General features: G+C 45.8%; 1 protein-coding gene across 8 annotated transcripts in view; it reads left to right on the top strand.

Annotated features, from left to right (window-relative positions):
* The window catches only part of LOC143989534 (uncharacterized), a 382,054-nt gene that overhangs the window by 94,434 nt on the left and 266,713 nt on the right, over positions 1 to 20,907 (top strand). For 2 of the 8 annotated variants that reach the window (XM_077489676.1, XM_077489678.1), the window contains exons 1-2: positions 19,682 to 19,743; positions 20,725 to 20,844. The exons of 5 other annotated variants lie outside the window; for them this stretch is intronic. In XM_077489676.1, the coding sequence (XP_077345802.1) occupies positions 20,811 to 20,844 (34 nt within the window). In that variant the 5' untranslated portion in view covers positions 19,682 to 19,743; positions 20,725 to 20,810. Of the gene's footprint in view, positions 1 to 19,681; positions 20,845 to 20,907 lie in introns of those variants that run through there. One more of the 8 variants, XM_077489677.1, reaches the window with a different exon arrangement.

Below are 20,907 nucleotides of genomic sequence, written 5' to 3'. Positions count from 1 at the left end.
CTGTTCCTGACCCGGTCTGTCCAAGACTACGTCTAGCCTGCTGTTCCACTACTGTTCCTGCCTTCCAGTATTCTACTCTACCTGCTTGAAGTTCTGCAGAGGGAACCGTACTACAATACACCTTTCCCGCCTCTCCAGCGTGTGTGTTCCTGCAGCTCCTGCTTCCTGCTGACCCCAGTTTCAGCCTGCGTCTGGTCCTCCTCAGTTCCTGGAGATGGACTAGTCCTTGCACCTGTGTCCTGCTAGGCGCTTGTGCCCCTTCCACGCTCTCGAACCTCTGTCCTCTCTACCAGGAGTTCCTGAGCCGGAGGAATACGAGTTGCCGCTCCCAGCATCCGTGGGCTCAACCACCAGGTACGTGACAAGATCACTTATAATGTTGGATGTCCTACGTGTGTGGATGTTGTTTCATTATGTAGAACTGTTAGAATAGTTTGTATATTTTAGATTGGAGCACCTCAAGACTGTCCATAATTTTGGAGGGCTCCTCAAGACTGTCCATAATTTCAGAGGGTGCCACAAGACTGTCCATAATTTTGGAGGGCGCCTCAAGACTGTCCATAATTTAGGAGGGCTCCTCAAGACTGTCCATAATTTTGGAGGGCTCCTCAAGACTGTCCATAATTTTGGAGGGCTCCTCAAGACTGTCCATAATTTTGGAGGGTGCCACAAGACTGTCAATAATTTTGGAGGGTGCTACAAGACTGTCCATAATTTTGGGGGGTGCCTTGACTGAAAAAAGATTGAGAAACACTGACACGGAGGACAAAAAGCAATGATTTTTTGGTGACAGGTTCTCTTTAATGAGACAGCCAGGGTCTGAAAGACTCCCAATGTCTCCCCTATGCTCCACTGAATGGAATACAATACTGATCGCACTGCATTATATTCTTTCCCAGTGTTTCATCAGATTAGGCAGCCCGCCAGAATGTGTAACGGAAGTGAAGTTTCATCGCCGCCATCTTTGTACACCACACACTCGTCCACAGTAAGGATACACTGAGAAGGGTGAAGGCGGACATCTTGTTACACCCACTAGAGTTTTTCATTTTACACGTATTTTTCACAGTAAACTGAACTTATATAGTGAAATACAGTACTTAGAACTCTGACTGGCTAGATGTTGAATTTTAAAAGCAGTGGCAAGCCCGGTGATTTCACTCTAAGTACTGTATTTCACGATATAGCCTCAGTTTACTGTTAAAAAAATTGTAAAATGCAAAACTCCGGTTGGTGTAACAAGATGACCACTTGCCTCCTTCTCAGTGTATCCTTACTGTGGAGGAGTGCAGGGTGTAGCAAGAAGGGGGCGACGCAACGTCACTTCCATTAGACATTCTAAAGGGTCCCCTAATCTGACGAAACATCGGCCTTGATGACCAGGAAACTGTCAACGAGCACCCGGAAGTGACCTCATACATGTCACTTCCGGGTCAGGAACAAGAAGAGGAGGAGAGCAGATGTGTGTCCTCTCTCCTCCCTCCCCTCTACCCATCATCACCCCTATGCTGGTCCCAGGTCCCAAATGGGCAAGAGGAGCCTGGGATACATAGCGGGTGTGTGTCGGGGTGGGGGCATTTTACCAGGGTTTGTGGAAACATTCGCGCAGCCACCTGAATGCTTCCATCTGACAAGTAAACTGTCACAGATCAGATGCGGAACTGATCTGTGTCTCACCTTTACTGCTGTAGGTCAGCTGGCACCTGTTGTTCCACTAGGTGGTGTTCATCTCTGTGCATTCTGCAGCTATGGGTGTTGCCGCCCCTCACCTGTTGCCTGATATACGATTCCTTCCTGCTACTTCCTGTCCAGCCCCTCATGTGCTTCTCTATTTAAATCCCTTGAGAAAACTGTCACGGTACTACTTACAGTGAGCCCACAGGCGAGCAGGTGACACAGGATCCCCCAGGGCGTGGAGTTGGCCATTGCTAGCGGTAGAAAAATAAAAATGGAATCATTACCTTTCATTGGCTGAGTACATTTTGTTGTGTAAGATTTCACAAACACTAATGCCTGTACACATGATCGGACTATCCGGCGGACAAACCGCCGGACTTTGCAGTGGAGATCTGCCAGATTTTCCAAACGACCTGCCCACACACGACCGGTCTTTTCCAGAGAAGAAGAAGGCGACAGAAGACCGGGCTGCTAGTAAAAGAGCTGGAAAAAGAAAGTGGAGGCCCGGCAGAAGAGCCAAAGAGGGGGACAAGACCCCGAAGTCGGAAGAAGACGCCCGGACGGCGGCGGCGATGACAAAGAAGAAAGCCGGGTTCCTCCGATAGCAAAAGAGCAGAAGATAGCGAAGGAGTCCAGCGAGAAGACCCCCCCAAGACGGAAGACCACTGGAGCTGTCTAATAAATTATTTTAAAAACTTGTGCTGTGTTTTTTTATTTACACTTTTTTACCAGGTAAATGGGTAGGGGATTCCAATAAGCCCCCTGCCCGCAGACCCCGACAACCAATGACCAGGTTTGTCGGGAAGAGGCCCTTGTCTTCATCAACATGGGGACAAGGTGCTTTGGGGTGGGGGGTGCAGGGCCCCCCCTTCCCCAAAGCACCCCCCATGTTGAGGGCACGCGGCCTGGTACAGCTCAGGGGGGGGTGCTCGCTCGTCCCCACCCCTTTCCTGACCGGCCAGGCTACGTGCTCGGATAAGGGTCTGATGGACTTTGGGGGGGCCCCAACGCAGTTTTATCGGTATAGGGCTTCCCCTTTAAGTCCATACCAGGTGACGGGGCCAGCGAGGTGTCAATCTCGCCGATGGAGGTGGCGACATTGACTTCCCGCGCTAGTCCCGTCTACCTGGAGCCGCGTTCAAAATGAACGGACTTTTCTCCGTGTGTGGGCAAGTCCGTTCATTACAAAAGTCCAGCGGACTATCACACAGACAGGCGGATTGTCCGCCAGACTGCTGAGACTGGCGAACAATTTTGAGGCAAAAACTTCTTTCTAAGTCCGCTGGACTTTTGGAAAGAAAAAGTCCGCCGGAGCACACACACGGGTGGATTGTCCAGCGGACTCTGGTCCGGCAGACAGTCTGATTGTGTGTACGCGGCATCAGAGGTCTATTAAAAAAAAATTGTTTGACTGAATGTGAGCGGCAATTCACCCAGCCAAGATGAATATTGGATGCATTTTATTTCATAGACTGATTTCCTTGCCTCCATCTAGTAGTCATAGTGCAGTATTGTGATATTTTTACTAATGGAGGTATGTCAGGAAAAATACCCCATTATGGTCACTAGATGGAGCTGACAATCATAGGAAATCACTTTGTTACATTATGGCCAGAATATGGCTGAGTGAGTATTTGTCACGTTCATCCCATGATTTTTCTATAAGTAGACCCCTTAGTTTCCTTCATCAGACATGTCTTCATACTAATACCTGAGATCATACTCATACACTTATAATTTCCAAAAACAGCACACAGACCCACCCCCCCCCCCCCCCCCCAGGTATATATACAAGGAGTATCTCACCCCATGCCTTGTGTCACTGCAGTCTTGATTAAGAGAGAAGTTTTTTGTGGATATGGTGATATATGGGGCTCGTCCATCAGTGGTTATTTGTGTCCACATGGATGAGTTGTACCCGTATTACATATCTGAGAGATCATTTCATAGGGCAGAAGACAGATCGCCCATATCTTCAGTAAGACATTATTTACTGGCATACTTTATCTTTTTCTGTTCATCTCATTTTTATATGTGGCCAATAGATGGGAGGAGAGACAGATATACCCCCATCTCTTGATACCAGGTGGTGTTGGTGAGTAGACCTTGAATTTTTCTCATTCAAAAGTTTATTAATCACTGTTAACAGAAGTAAGTGAAACATTGTCCAGTCCATACTGAATAAAAAACATCCAAAGCCAAACATAACGGGGTTACGGACATAAATAAAAATGCAAAAAAATAAAACTATAGTAAAACAGTTTTCCTCTTCTTTGTTATAGACTAAACAGCAGATGTACAGTTTATTTGGAGTTCACTCATGTAATCACATACTGAATCCTTTTATGATTATCTCACTATCATTACCTTATGTTTTATTATGGTGGGTAGAGTGGGTATAAAGAGAAGAGATATAGAATTAGAAATTAGCAGTGGGTGTAGTAGGGTACATGGACCCTCTGGGACAAGGAAGAGGGGAGATGGGAGAGGAGAGTCTGGGTGTAAAGAAATGAAAAGAAGTAGAGATAAGTAACTGTGTATTTCAGCAGGAGCATATCAATACCTCCAGTTAGTAGTGTCATTTATTGATCTTATCGTTTGCAGGTGATAAAGGCGGTGTAATATCAAGCTTCTAGTTTGGAGAAGAGTCTACTTTGAGCTTTTTCCCCAATTTTTGGTGTTCAACACTAAGTTTTTAGTACCGTCTGGTATGTAACTGAGATTCCCTCTAGGGGGATAGCATGAGCATCCTCAAGCAGTCACAGGTGATCTAATGCTGCGTACACACGAGTGAATTGTCTGGCGTACTTAGTCCGCCGAAACGCATTTCAGCGGACAATCCGATCGTCTGTGGGCTTCAGCTGACTTTTCCAGCGTAAAGTCCGGCGGACTTAGAAAGTAGTTTTGCACTCCAATCTTTCCGCCGGACTTGGGTTTCAGCGGACAATACGTTCGTCAGTATGCTAGTCCGGCGGACTAAGAATGACGCATGCTCAGAAGCAAATTACGAAAAGGAAGCTATTGGCTACTGGCTATTGAACTTCCTTTTTCTAGTCCCGTCGTACGTGCTATACGTCATTGCGCTAGCAAATGCCGGACTTTCTGTGTGTCCGTGTGTGGCCAAGTCCGTTCCGTAGAAAGTCCGCCGGACTATCCGCCGGATTGCTTGCCAGACTAAGTACGCCGGACAATTCGATCGTGTGTACGCAGCATAAGTTTCTCATACTCTTGTGAATATCTAAAGGCAAACCAGGGAGACCATGTCTGGTGAAACCTTTCAACTGCATCATCAGACTGTGCAATTGTCTCCTCCATGTCACAAATGTCTGTAATCCTGTGTAGACACTCCTTAATGGAAGGTATATTAGTAGATTTCCAATACAATGGTATAAGAGATTTGGCTGCATTCAGCAGATGTTTAGAGAGAGATTTAGTAGACCTTGAATTTACAGTACATGTCCTCTATACAGCCTGGAGCCTTATATTGAATGTAGGAGGAGATTATAACCCTCATATTGTCTATATATGTAGCACTGACCCCCGAAGGAGCTGCTGGTTTTATTGGGCTTACCGTTACCTTCTTGACCTCGTTTCCGTCTAGGGTTTCCCATGGTAGATGGCCCAAAGAAAAATGAAAACTGACACGGAATCTTCTTTTGGGTTATTTATTTGAACTAGAAACAGAGTCTCTCAATTTAGGGCAGAGGGTTAGGAGCAGGGGTGGACTGACAACTCATGGGGCCCCCGGCAATAGGAGATTATGGGGCCCCCAAGCAATCAGAGATTATGGGGCCACACAGTATACATAAACACACACACAGTATACAATCATACAGTATACACAGACATGTTTCTATTGGCTGAGAAGGTAGTGGAGAGGTGGGGCAACTATAATCTCTGGATTTTTAGACCAAAAGGATGTCGGTAAGGAACATTTCAGAGACAGATGTAAACAAAAAACACACATTTTTATATACTGTCTCTGGTTTTACTGAGGCTGGCAACCCTGATGGGGCCCCCTAGTGGCCTGGGGCCCTCGGGCAGTGTCCGAGTGGCCCAATGGTCAGTCCGCCCCTGGTTAGGAGGAAGTTCAAGTACTTTGGACTGCAAAAATGGAAAGTCTCTTATAGAAGACATCCAGAGAATAACCGTTTCACAGCTGGATTTCACAACCCCCGAATAGACCTCCTCTCACTAGGCCTGGTAGGGTGTTGAGTAAAGCAAAGTCTCTGCCACAGACTTGGATGTAGAATACTTGACAAAAGTCTCTGCCACAGACTTGGATGTAGAATACTTGAGAAAAGTCTCTGCCACAGACTTGGATGTAGAATACATGAGAAAAGTCTCTGCCACAGACTTGGATGTAGAATACTTGAGAAAAGTCTCTGCCACAGACTTGGATGTAGCTGAGGGACATAGACAAATGTAAAGAACTATCATATGGTACCAGTATCTCTCAGCCGGTCCGGCGATACCGTACGGGTGTAGATCCATGAAGTGTCCTTCAACTGAGCCTCTAGGCTCCTTCAGAGAAGCCAGCCTTGCGCACGGCCTTCTCCTGAAGAGTCCTCCCCTGGATGCTTCTCCAGTTGCCGGGCCTCTCCTTAGATGAGACGGCACCGGACCACCTTTGAATCATTGGGCCCTGATATCCATTCAGGCCCGTTCCTGCAGTTGCTTCGCCTCAGGCTAGCCAGCCCAGAGACTTGGAAATGCATGGATCCACACCCCGGGCCAGGAGGCTGGTAAGGAGGACCAGAACCAAACAGACAGAAAATATCTTCTGGCACGGAACCCCGAAGCACGTGATGTCAGTACCTTAAATACCACCTCCCAGAATGCACAGCAGGAGAACACTCCCACTGGGCTGGTTCTGATAGAAACGTGGCATTCAATACACCCAGCTAAACTGCATTCTCACACTTTCCGGCGGTGACAGCGACACCTGCGGTCAAGGAGAACCCAGTTGGACTGGTACTGAAACCATAATTTAGTAAAATTAGCCCTAAAAGCCAACTGTGGTTTCAGGAATATTAACTTTCAAAAACATATAGCGTATTCTCCTCAGGAGCCAGCGCTACATATGTATATATCAAGAGAAGTTTCACTATTTAACCACTTGACCACTGGGCACTTAAACACCCTTAATAACCAGACCAATTTTCAGCTTTCGGTGCTCTCACATTTTGAATGACAATTACTCAGTCATGCAACACTGTACCCTTATGAAATTTTTGTCCTTTTTTTCACACAAATGGAGCTTTCTTTTGGTGGTATTTAATCACCGCTGGGTTTTTTTTTTTTGTGCTATAAAAGAAAAAATACAGAAAATTCTGTAAAAAAATGAATTTTTCTTCGTTTCTGTTATAAAATTTAGCAGATTAGTAATTTTTTCTTCATAAATTTTGGCCAAAATTTATACTACTACATATCTTTGGTAAAAATAAGTAAAAATTGGTGGATATTATTTGGTCTTTGTGAAAGTTATAGAGTCCACAAGCTATGGTGCCAATATCTGAAAATTGATCACACCTGAAGTACTGACGGCCTATTTCAATTCTTGAGACCCTAACATGCTAGAAAAGTACAAATACCCCCCAAATGACCCCTTTTTGGAAAGAAGACATTCCAAGGTATTTAGTAAGAGGCATGATGAGTTTTTTGAAGTTGTAATTTTTTCCCACAATTTGCAAAATCAAGATTTTTTTTACTTTTTTTTTTTTTTTTTCACAAAATTGTCATATTATCAGTTTATTTCTCACACAGCATATGCATACCACAAATTACACCCCAAAACACATTCTGCTATTACTCCCGAGTACGGCGATACCACATGTGTGAGACTTTTACACAGTGTGGCCACATACAGAGGCCCAACATGCAGGGAGCGCCATCAGGCGTTCTGGAGCACCCAGGACAATTCTGACATTTCTCTCCTACATGTAAAAATCATCATTTATTTGCTAGAAAATTACATTGAATCCCAAAACATTATATATGTTTTTTTAGCAAACACCCTGGAGAATACAATGGTGGTCGTTGCAACTTTTTATCTCACACGGTATTTGCGCAGCAATTTTTCGAATGCTTTTTTTTGGAAAAAAAACTGTTTTGTGCTTAAAAAAAAAAACACGGAGTGCGCATGCGCGGGCAGCCGGAGCGGATGCAAGCCTAGACTGCTCCGCACTCTCCCGGCACATTAGGCTGACTTACGCTGCCCACCGGCCCCGCTCGTCCCCATATACATACGGGACAGCGGGCACTGAACACGCGGATCGCCTCCCCATGCCTACGAGATCGTCGGGGAAGGCGCACGGCGGTAATTTACATCCGCCTCGTGGATCTGGCCGTAAATCCAAGATGGCGACCGGCAGACATGCAGGGCCCAGACCGGAGCAGCAGCCACAGCTACAGAGGGACAGAGGACGCCTAGCTGGCTGCAAATCTTTTGATGAGGGCTCTCTCACAGCTTCTCCACCTCCAGGTGAACAGATGGATCGTCCCTGTCCAGCATCCAGCCCTGTCAGGTCTCTTTCTCAGGCCTCTGCTCCATCCCCAGGCCCTGCTTCTCAGGCCTCATCTGCCCTGGAAAGGGACTTATCGGACATATTTCTCAGCCAGACCAGCGGCCATGATATGGATCCTGATAGCCCTGAGGGATCCCCTGACCCTTTGCCTGCACCATTGCCATATTCCCCTGATACTGTCTTGCTCGCTCGTTTTGCGGACATGCTGAGGAAAGAGCTAGAGAAAGCTACATCAAAATTAACCTCTGACCTACGGCAAGATTTCCAGAGTTTGGGTTGTCGGCTGGATAGTATAGAGTCCAAAGTTGATGATACTGTCCATAGAGTGTCACAGAATTCCGACATGATTACCGAACTCCACGATCGTTTGGAGGAAGCATACAATAGAATTGACGACCTGGAAAATCGTGCCAGACGTTGCAATTTCCGTATTCGCGGTTTACCGGAATCCGTTAAAGATATTACCTCTTTTACTTCTTCTTTGATGCGGTTGGCGGTTCCAGAGATTGATGACATTCATATGGAGATTGATCGCATTCATAGAGCTTTGGTCCCCCTGAAACCTGATGGACCACCTCGAGATGTGATTGTAAAGCCCCATTTCTTTGGGGTTAAAGAAGCCATTATGCGGTATGCCAGGGATTGCCCTGACTTGGAGGTTGAAGGTTATCATATTCAAATCTTCGCGGATATATCGCAAGCTACCATTCAGAAGAGGAGGGCGTTTAAGCCGCTGCTATCCCCTTTGATTCAACGCAATATTCGCTATCGCTGGAACTATCCCTTCCGACTACAGTTTACTTATGACAATCGATCGTATGCTTTTTCCACATTTGCAGATGGGGAAAAGATTTTGTTGAAACTGGGGTTCATTACCCAGACCCCAACTTCTTCTGGTCCGTCCACAGCTACCGATCTCCCCCCTCCGCTTTTGCCGCTTTGGTCTTCCCCGACTTCAAAGAGATCCGCAACATCGCGTCGAGTTACCTGAGAGACTCCATTTTTCCTTTTTTTTTTGATTGCACTGGAAAACCGGACTCGGGGGGGGAAGGGGATAATATAAAGGGTTGTAGATTTATGTTTTATGTTGTTTTTTCCCCTTTTTCCTAGGGTTTGGGGGTGTTTTCTTTTCCGGGCGGTAGCTTCTCTGTGGTCCTCATATAGGACATTAGCTGCCGCTTGAAGATTTCTATTGCTCGATCAGATTGATATATGTTTTTTCTTTATATTATTTAGAGTTCTCAGGTATGTGTCTATGGGCATAACATTTGCTATCTCATATTGTGCCGGGAGGTGGCTATGCGCTCTCCCTTTTGGTAGGACTCTCCCCATTGATTTTCTTTGGTGGAGACTCCCACATTTCCAGACCTAGATTCTGGTCTACGTTGTTACATTATGTTTAACTTCTGTTGCTTAATGTTTTTTTTTCTGTTGATACTGGGTGTTGTTGAACCCACGTATCGTTTTTTTTTCTCTTTTTTTCTTCTTCTTTCTCTCTTTGCTTTTTTCCCAGTCTTCACTATTGTTTCTTTTTTTTTTTCTCTTTCTTGAGAGTCAGCCAGCGGAAATTTGGTTCATCGAAGAGGTCCATGTGTTGCCATTGGTGGGTGAGTTTGTCTATCATGTACATTTACGTTTTCTACCATGCCCCGGTTAACTGACTCGACTGGAACCATTCGACTGCTATCCCATAATGTACAGGGCCTGGGCTCCCCATCTAAGCGGATTCAGGTATTTAACTATTATAAATCTCTGCATGTAGATATTGTAGCTCTTCAGGAAACGCATTTTGCCTCCACTTTCACCCCCCGCTATATACATAAAGATTACCCTGTGTGTTACTTTGCTAATGCCACAGAGAAAAAGCGTGGGGTAGCACTCTGTTTGTCACGGCGACTTTCATTTACTGAGACTAAAGTACTGCGGGATCCAGAGGGGAGGTTTCTAATGGTTAAGGGTCACTTGGGGAGCAATTTGGTGACAATTCTGGTTTATTATGCCCCCAACACGAATCAAGTAGCATTTTTTAAAACCTTGCTCCGGTCATTAGCGTCGGAGTTTGAGGGTGATGTGATCCTAGCCGGGGATTCTAATTTAGCACTAGATCACGTTCTGGATAAATCGCACTTATCTCATCTTCGATCCCCTCCCAAATGTAGTCGAATCTTTGCTCAATTATTACATCGCTATGATTTAGTCGATGCTTGGAGGGAGGCCAACCCTACCGCCCGAGATTATTCTCATTTCTCTAGGGCTCATAATCGCTATTCGCGTATTGACCATGTGTTTCTCGCCTCGGGACTGTTGCCTAAACTGACGGCAGCCAAAATTGTATCTACACCTTGGTCGGATCACGACCCAGTAGTATTTACTGTTTTCGAATCTAACGTTTAAATTAGCGAAGTCCCACTGGAGGCTAAATGAGTCTGTCCTCGGCAATGAATCTCACTGTACAGAGATTATAGCCCATCTAAAAGCATATTTTGCGGTTAACAAAGCAGAGGACACCAACCCTGCTATTAATTGGGCGGCGCATAAGGCCTCCATACGGGGTTCTCTAATTCAATTGACATCCAGACTTCATAAAGCTAACACCGCACTGATCTTGACCAAAACTAAGGAATATGAAACCCTAGCTACCCAACATAAACGACTCCCTCATCCGGATTTATTACTTAAGCTTGAACAGGCCCGCACCGAACTTAATATATGCTTTACTACAAGGGCCGAAAAATGTCTTCGTTGGACCAACCATAGGTTCTTTACATGGCGTGATCGTCCAGGTTCGTTGCTAACGCACAAACTTACCCCTAAACACACGCATACGGCTCTCCCTAAAATTAGACTTTCAGGGGGTAGTCTTTCTCAAAATCCTCAAAGTGTCCTTAACGAATTCCAGAATTTCTATACTACACTATATGCCCCAACTCATGACAACACGTCTGTTTCTATCAACAATTTTTTAAGCACTTTATCGCTACCGTCTCTTACGGAATCTCATAGAGAAATTATGGACCAACCTATCACTTGTGAGGAGTTATACCAAACCATTAAATTATTATCTCTGCATAAATCGCCTGGCCCTGATGGCCTCCCTAATAGCTATTATAAAAAAAATTCTGAATATCTGGTCCCTCATATGGCTCTCTATTTTAATTCCTTACGAGACGGTGGTGAAGTACCTTTAGACGAAAACAGGGCCCATATTAGTGTTATACCTAAACCAAACAAAGATACTACTGATATTCTTAATTATCGCCCTATATCATTGATTAATTGTGATCTCAAGATCCTTACGAAGTTATTAGCATTACGATTAGGCGCCTTTTTACCGCAATATATACATAAAGACCAATCAGGTTTTATAAACCAACGCCAAACTTTAGACCAAATTCGCCGATCTATAGCGTTGATCTCTGCAGTTCGTTCTCAATGGGATGCTCCTGGATCTCGGGAACTGCTATTGCTATCATCATAAGGCCTTTGATAGCCTTAATTGGGACTATCTATTTACTACTCTTGGGGCCTTTGGTTTTGGTCCTGTTTTTATTTCATTATTACGAAAACTTTATAGCAAACCGTCGGCCCAGGTCGCTATCCGGGGTTATAGATCATCCTCATTTCCCATTAGCCGTGGCACGAGGCAGGGCTGTCCCCTTTCTCCATTGCTTTTTGCGCTGGCAATTGAGCCTTTAGCGGTCGCGATTAGATCCCATCCCCGAATTCACGGATTATGCTGTGGGCAGCAGGAACATAAATGTTCCCTGTTTGCCGATGACGTTCTTATGTACGTTACCAACCCTACAATTACCCTACCTGCTTTGTTGTCCCTATTTCGTCAATTTTCCCAACTTTCAGGACTCACTTTAAACACTCAAAAAACGATGGCCCTTAACCGCTTCCCACCCGCCCTATGGCCGAATGACGGCCTTAGAGCGGGCGGCTTCCTTCGCCTGGCCGTCCCTGGACGGCCTGGTGTTTACTTCCGCAATGCGCGCCGCCGCGGGCGCGCATCGCGGAAGTTCTGTGTTTGCCGTGTCCCCCGGGGACAGGCAAACACAGATCGCTGTAAACGGGCAATCACAGCGGTCGTTTACAGCGTGATCGGCGTGTCCAATGGGAGATGATCTCATATGTAAACATATGAGATCATCTCTCAGCGCCACTCTCCCTCCTCACACAGACAGCGTGTGAGAGGGGAGAGAAGAACGGCTGCAGCAGCCGTCAGTGTATAGAAAAAAAAAAAAAAAAAAGTGTAAAAAAAAAAGTTTAAAAAAAGTGCCATCCTCCCCCAGAGCCATCCCCCCCCAGTGCCATCCCCCCCCCAGTGCCATTCCCCCCCTGTGCCATCCCCCCCCAGTGCCATCCCCCCCCCAGTGCCATTCCCCCCCAGTGCCATGCCCCCCCAGTGCCATCCGCCCCAGTGCCATCCTGCCCCAGTGCCATCCGCCCCAGTGCCATCCACCCCAGTGCAATCCACCCCACCTCAGTGCCACCTGCCCGCAGTGCTATCTGTCCCCAGTGCCACCTGTTGTCAGTGCCATTTGTCATCAGTGCCACGTATAAGTGGCATCTGTCATCAGTGCCACGTGTTATTAGTGCCACATAGTGCCATCTGTCATCAGTGCCACGTATTAGTGCCATCTGTCATCAGTGCCACGTATCAGTGCCATTTGTCATCAGTGCCACCTGTCAGTGTCACGTGCCATCTGTTGTCAGTGTCACGTGTCATCAATGCCACTTATCAGTGCCATCTGTCATCAGTGTCACGCGTCATTGGTGCCACGTATTAGTGCCATCTGTCACCGGTGGCACGTATTAGTGCCACGTATTAGTGCCATGTGTCATCAGTGCCACGTATTAGTGCCACGTGTCATCAGTGCCACGTATTAGTGCCACGTGTCATCAGTGCCACGTATTAGTGCCACGTGTCATCAGTGCCACGTATTAGTGCCACGTGTCATCAGTGCCACATATTAGTGTCATCTGTCATCAGTGCCACATATTAGTGCCATCTGTCATCAGTGCCACGTGTCATCATTGCCACGTATCAGTGCCATCTGTCATCAGTGTCACGTGTCATTGTCCTTGTATTTCAAAAGTGTAATAAGTAGTCAACAAGTTAGATGTGTAATTTATGCTTCTAGAACACATGATGGCGCTCCCTGCATGTTGGGCCTCTCTATGTGGCCAGGCTGTGAAAAAGTCCCACACATGTGGTATTGTAATACTCAGGAGGAGTAGCAGAATATTTTGGGGGGTGTCATTTGTGGTATACACATGCCACGTGAGAGAAATAACCTATTACAATGACAATTTTGTGGAGAAAAATTAAAAAAATGAAAAATCTTCATTTTGCAAAGAATTGTGGGAAAAAAATGACAACATCAAAAAGCTCACTATGCCTCTTACTAAATACCTTGGAATGTCTACTTTCCAAAAAGGGGTCATTTGGGGGGTATTTGTACTTTCCTGACTTGTTCGGGTCACAAGAAGCGAGATAGGCCACCAGTACATCAGATGTGATCAATTTTGTGCGATTCACACCACAGCTTGTAGACTCTCTAACTTTCACAAAGACCAAATAATATCCACTAATTTGGGTTATTTTTACCAAAGATATGCAGCAGTATAAATTGTGGCCAAAATTTATGAAGAAAAATTAATAAATTTGCATAATTCTGTCACAGAAACAAAGAAATATGCGTTTTTTTTCAAAATTTTCGGTCTTTTTTCATTTATAGCGCAAAAAAAAAACCCCCAGAGGTGATCAAATACCACCAAAAGAAAGCTCTATTTGTGGGAAAAAAAGGACACAAAATTCATTTGGGTACAGTGTTGCATGACTGAGTAATTGTCATTCAAAGTGTGAGAGCACCGAAAGCTGAAAATTGGTCTGGGCAGGAAGGGTGTTTAAGTGCCCAGTAAGCAAGTGGTTAATGTCTCTTTGCCCCCCTTAGTAGAACAACAGTTGCGACACGATTTTCATTTTCAATGGACCTCAACCTCTATTCCATACTTAGGCATTCAATTAACATCCTCGATTGGCACTTTATACAAAGCTAACTATCCCCCACTTTTTCGCCGATTGCGGGAGGACCTTCGGTGTTGGGCGGATTATTCCTTATCTTGGTTTGGTAAGATTAATTCCGTCAAAATGACGTTTCTCCCCAGACTACTCTATTACTTTAGGACCTTACCCATTGCAGTCCCGAGGAGAGAATTGCAACAGTTACAAGGAGACGTTCTCCGCTTTATTTGGGGTAATAGGAAACCCCGCATGAATAAATTAACGTTATATACCTCAAAATTACGCGGTGGACTTGGCCTCCCTAATCTGCAAGCTTATTATCAGGCAGCTCAAATAACACAGCTCTCATATACCACAGCAAGGGGGCCTCAGCCCCTTTGGGTGTCTATTGAAGCTCTTTCGTGCCATCCTTTTGCTATTGGCTCCTTGATGTGGCTGCCAAGTTGCCTTCGCCCTCCTTTCTTATGCCCCACCCTGTCTCACTCCCTCGAGGTTTGGGACAGGGTGCGCCATCGTAAACCGTTAATGTCTTCGCATACTCCCTTGGCTCTGGTTTTCTGTAATCCAGAATTTCCACCTGGCTTGACTCCACAAGCATTCCAGTGGTGGCTCAATAAAGGCCTCCTACGGATAGGTGACTATCTAGAAGGGAACCGACCTCATTCCTTGCAGTACTTTATAGAGACAATACAGATGCCCCCTAGTGAACTGTTTCGGTATAATCAAATTGTATCCTTTATACGTTCTAAACTTGGTTTGCTGGATAGACCGTTTACTCTCACGAATTTTGAATTATCTTGCCAATCAAAGGATCTAGTACGGGGACGTATATCTACTATTTATGCTACTATTACGGACCCACTCACTAAACTTCCCTATATGACCCACTGGGAACGGGATTTGAATCTTACTTTTGACCTGCCTGATTGGCAAGATATAGCTTATGCTTTATCTAAAGTATCTGTTAATACTACACTGATTGAGGCAAATTACAAAACTCTACTACGATGGTATTTAGTGTCATCTAGGATAGCTAAGATGCATCCATCTGCATCCCCCATGTGCTTTAGGTGGTGTGGTCAAGTGGGTACAATGTGCCACATTTGGTGGCAATGCCCAATAATAGTTAGATTTTGGATTCGTATATTTAACCTTATATACACGGTTACTGGGGTCAACATTCGTAGAGCCCCAGAGCTAGCGCTTTTTCAAAAGCTCCCTGATGGGGTTCCCAAGAAATCTTTAAAACTGATAACATATATAATTCTGGCTGCTAGGATAACTCTAGCTAGATATTGGAAGCAGTCGATGGTTCCTCTTGACTCTGTGAAACTTAAGCTTAACTGGATCATGGTTAATGATAGACTCACCTGGACCCTTCGTAATAATTCCAAGAAATTTAACATGATTTGGGATCCGTGGATCGAATATGTCTCTCCCTTGTGATTTGCCGCTGGTTGACCCTCCCTCTTTTTCTTTCCTTTCTTTCTCTCTTCTTTCTCTTTTTCTTTCTTTTCTTTCTTTCCTTTCTGTCCCCTTTTTTCTTTCTTCTCTCTTTTTTTCTTTTTTCTCTATATTTACTGTTTACCAAGATATTTTTATAACTTGGAAAAGGTCAGGCGTAACTCTGTGAGGTCGTTCCTTGTAGAAGGGGGGTGTAGGGGAGTTTCCCCCCTCCCTGTTTTTCTTCTCTTTTTATCTTCCCTTTTTCTTCTTTTTTTTTTCCTCCCCCTCTGCCCTGCTCTGTTTTCTGCTCTGTTATTATTCCTGATGATATAGACATAAAAGGTTCTCTGGACAAGATCCAAATGGGTCTAACAGAGTGTGGAGCATGTTTGTGAATTTGATTGGCGAAGCACCATACTCTTCTGGGCTATTCCGTAATGTGCAGCCTATCATTATACTGTTTACGTCTAGCTTATATTTGATTTATGGTTTTAAGGAGCTACACTCCCATGTTTTACTGTTGAAAGACCTGGCTAATGTGTAGGGTAGGGGTTATATTCTCCAGATTCTATTTGTTCACTGACCATACTTTTTGTGATATTTTCTTACTGTCTTACCTTGCATTATAAATAAAAACATATTGAAAGTAAAAAAAAAACACAGTAAAGTTAGCCCAGATTTTGCATAATGTGAAAGATGAAGTTATGCTGAGTAAATAGATACCTAACATGTCACTCTTCAAAATTGCACAGGCTCGTGGAATGGCGCGAAACGTCGCTACTTAAAAATCCCCATAGGCGACGATTTAATTTTTTTTTTACTGGTTATATGTTTTGAGTTACAGAGGAGGTCTTGGGCTAGAATTATTGCTCTCGCTCTAACGTTCGCAGCGATACCTCACATGTGTGGTTTGAACACCGTTTTCATATGTGGGCGGGACTTACATATGCGTTCGCTTCTGCATGCGAGCACATGGGGACAGGGGCGCTTTAAAAAAAAAAAAAAAAAATTATTGTTCATTTTACTTTATTTATTTTAGTTTGACATTTTGTTCCCAAAAATAAATTTTTTGATCACTTTTATTCCTATTACAAGGAATGTAAACATCCCTTGTAATAGGAATATGGCATGACAGGTCCTCTTTACAGCGAGATATGGGGCCAATAAGACCCCGCATCTCACCTCTAAGCTGGGAAGCCTGAAAAAAAAAAGATTCTGGATTTGATCGTATTGGCGAGTCGGTAGAAGCACCAGAGGGCGGCGGGAGGGGGGGTGTCTATGTCTGGGTATTGCAGGGTATCGCCGACTATGGCTGGGTATGGCTGGGTATCTCAGAGTATGGATGGGTAACTCAGAGTATGGCGTTGCAGAGTATTGCGTTGCAGAGCATTACAGGGTATTGGAGGGTGTTGCAGAGCATTGCAGAGTGTTGCGTGGTATTGGCGGGGGTGTTGCAGAGCATTGCAGAGTGTTGCAGGGTATTGGTGGGTGTTGCAGAGCATTGCAGAGTGTTGCAGAGCATTGCAGAGTGTTGCATGGTATTGGCGGGTGTTGCAGAGCGTTGCAGGGTATTGCAGTGTAACGCAGAGTATTGCAGTGTAATGCAGAGTATTGCAGAGTATTGCAGGGTATTGCAGAGTATTGCAGGGTATTGCAGAGTAATGCAGAGTATTGCAGAGTATTGCACAGTAATGGCAGGGTATTGCACAGTATTGCAGAGTAATGGCAGGGTATTGCAGAGTATTTGTAGGGAATTGAGGGGTTAATTTTCGGTGAGCAGCGATGTGGGCACTGCAGATGCAGCCCACATTGCTGCTGACACCGATCTCTTCCCCCTCCGCTGTTCCGATCGGTACAGAGAGGGGGAGGGAGGAACCGGCGTCATAACATGACACCGGTTTGTTTACAAGTGATCACTCCGTCATTTGACGGAGCGATCACGTGGTAAACGGCCGCTATGAGCGGCCGTTTACCGTGATCCATCACGGATGCTCTCGAGTGCGCGCCCCAGGGGGGTGCGCGAGAGCGGAACTCTGGGAGGACGTCATATGACGGCCTCCCAGAGTTAAGAGACCGCCCTGTAGCCGTCATTCGGCTATAGGGCGGTTGTTAAGTGGTTAAACTGGGTAGATGTTAATATTACAACATAGATATAAAACGTTGATTCATATATAATGGCATTGACCTCATCCTATAGGTGATATACCTGATATGGTTATTTACACATCTTTTATGCATAGTTGCCAACTGTCCTGAATTTCCCGGGACGTTCCCAGGATTAGGACATTTGTCCCAAATTAATCTTGTCCCGGGAAATTCGTGTTTGTCCAGGGAAATTGAATTTCTTGTTTTTTTGCCGCCGGCCGCTAGAGGTCCGCGGCCGGCGGAGACATTGTCTCCGCCGGCCGCCATTTTTAAGAAGACCAGAAGTTGGTCTTTAATAGAGAACCTGTAGCGCCGCTCACCCCCGCTGCCAGTGTGTGTGTGTAAAGTGCAGTGGGCGGCACCAGCCACAGTTCAAAGCCACCGTGCGGCATGTCGGGGGCCAGTCTGTCACTGTGGATGTCGGGGCGGAGGCCAGTCTGTCACTGTGGATGTCGGGGCGGGGGCCAGTCGGATGTCAGGGGCCAGTGGTAAGATAATGTCGGGGGCCAGTCTGTCACTGTGTGAATGTCGAGGCGGGGGCCAGTCGGATGTCGGGGGCCAGTGGTATGATAATGTCGGGGGCCAGTCTGTGGATGTGGGGGCCAGTCTGGAGATGTGGGGGCCAGTCTGTGGATGTGGGGGCCAGTCTGTGGATGTCGGGTCCAGTGGTATGTCGGGGGCCAGTGGTATGTCGGGGGCCAGTCTGTGGATGTCAGGGGCCAGTCTGTGCAGTATGTGGGGGGGCGGTCTGTGGAGTATGTGGGGGGGTGGTCTGTGGAGTATGTGGGGGGGCGGTCTGTGGAGTATGTGGGGGGGCGGTCTGTGGAATATGTGGGGGGCGGCGGTCTGTGCAGTATGTGGGGGGGGCGGTCTGTGGAGTATGTGGGGGGGCGGTCTGTGCAGTATGTGGAGGGGCACCAGATGTAAGGAGGGGCTCTGCTGATGGACACAGATGTGAGGAAGGTACCTCTGATTGGGCACCTAAAGTAAGGACAGACTCCGCTTGGGACACCTGATAGAATCTGGTGGCAGGCAACGTGGCTAGTGACGCGCTCATGGCTCCCACTGATTCTGCATTATGGTGAGTTGAATGATTTCATTTCATATTACAATGTAATAATATAAATAATGCGCTTCAATCATCCTGACACCATAACAATCACGGCGCCGGGATGATTGAAGCGCCAACATCAGGTATTTGGAGTATCTTTATCTGCTGATTGTCAAACTCTGGAAAGCACATATTGCTATTGTGGTGTAGGATCGGGGGGCTGCTGTCCCTCCTTTCCCTCTCCCCCCCTCCTTTCCCTCTCCATCCCGCATTCATCTCAGAATCTAACCACACCCCTTTTAGCCACGCCCCCATGTAAGCCACACCCACTATTTACCGTAAACCACGCCCATATTTTGCAGCGGTGCCGCATTTTTACCTTTTCCTATGCCACACCTATAACAGCATGCCCCGCCCCCTAATTATACCACTACTCCCCCTTCTGCCAAAAAAGTGTCACAATTTTTTTTTTACAATGTTGGCAACTATGTTTATGATTTACAAGTTTTAGTTAAGTGGCCTTTTTGGTAAGCAGGAAAACAAACCCTCATCTAACACTAGACCATTATTATTTACAGAAGTTGTTTATTGCTCAAGGAACCCCTAGAAACCTTTGGAGGAACCCTGGCTGAGAAAGGTACAGTACAGTACATACACACACAGCACAAGGCCGTGGTCACACTACAAGATGTTTCCCAGGGATGCAGTTCCTCTGAGCTCCACAAGGTGGAGATCTCCCTTCTACCCAGACAGGAAGTCTCTATGGAAGACATGAGGTGAGTTCAGGGACAGGCAGGAAGTTCTGGGTGAGAGGTGAGTCGGGAGGAAGTAGAGAGAAGACGTTGTTGGAAGAGGCAGCAGAGGAGGTAATAAGATATTATTTTCTATTTACACCCAGTAACCCCCCCCCGTCATGTCCGTCCTCTTCCTCCATAGTCACTGTGATGTCTTTTATCTCCAGCAGATGATGATACACACATATATAGTGTGGAAATGTAGAATAACCCCTTCAGGGTCAGAACATTCACCACTTACGGGGCCGGAACATTCTCTTCATTTTGGAGATGTGTCACCTTTCCCACCAATCACCTTCTCACCTCATCAGTCTATACTAACGGGTTATATGACTTTTATTGGGGATGGGGGGTTATTTAGAGAGGATTGAAATATGTATGTCATTATTTTATAAGATTCAAATAGGAAAAAAGAGGGAACAATTTATAATTTGTAGTAAATGTCCTGGAAACGAATGTCTCCATAATGATCCCAGTCTCAGATATTCATCCTAAAATGTGATCAGTAAAGTCTCCGGAGTACACGGAGATCACAGGAATGTGATGTGTCCCGGCAAAGCCTAAAGACAACGTTCATCTTTTATTTAGTAGAGGTGTGACGCACCCGGGAGAAATGACTCTGTGTGTACAGATACCTCACAGAGCGCCCCTCACACCTCCTTCTACCTATGTCCCTCCAATCCAAGTCAGAATCCTATGACATCACACTGGGCTCACAGCTCCTCCTCTCAATGTCCCTCCATCCACAATCAGAGAATCCTATGACATCACACTGCCTTCACAGCTTCTCCTCCCAATGTTTCTCTCACAAGCAAACCAAGATTGTTGGTCCCGGAATTCCTTGCAACAAGCACTTAACCTACAGAGTGGGGGGCCCTGTCTGGATAAATTATATTCCAGTGGGGTTTTGATAAAAATAGAGACCTGATTGGTGAGGTGAGGAGGATTCTGGGAATGTCATTTGATTTTACTATATATGTTCAAATCTCCTCCTGTGAAGTTTGGAGATCCTATGATAATCACATTGCCTCCACCTCCCTCCCTCCCTGATAGAATAGAGAAATAAGAAGATTCTAGAAGTCACCAAAGAGATTATCGAGCTGCTGACAGGAGAGGTGAGCGGCGCTGGGAAGGACATCATGATGGACAATCAGCCGCCCCTCACATCACCGGGTAAGAGGAGACTTTATTGTAAAGGAGAGAGCAGTACGGAGGCTCCACCTAGATCCCCCATCA

This window comes from Lithobates pipiens, unplaced genomic scaffold (genome assembly GCF_037356315.1).
Source record: "Lithobates pipiens isolate NorthernLeopardFrog02 unplaced genomic scaffold, aLitPip1_a1.2 Scaffold_18, whole genome shotgun sequence".
Classification (NCBI taxonomy): Eukaryota; Metazoa; Chordata; class Amphibia; order Anura; family Ranidae; genus Lithobates; species Lithobates pipiens.
Note: the sequence above shows the minus strand (reverse complement) of the source record. Positions and strands in the feature narration are given on the sequence as shown.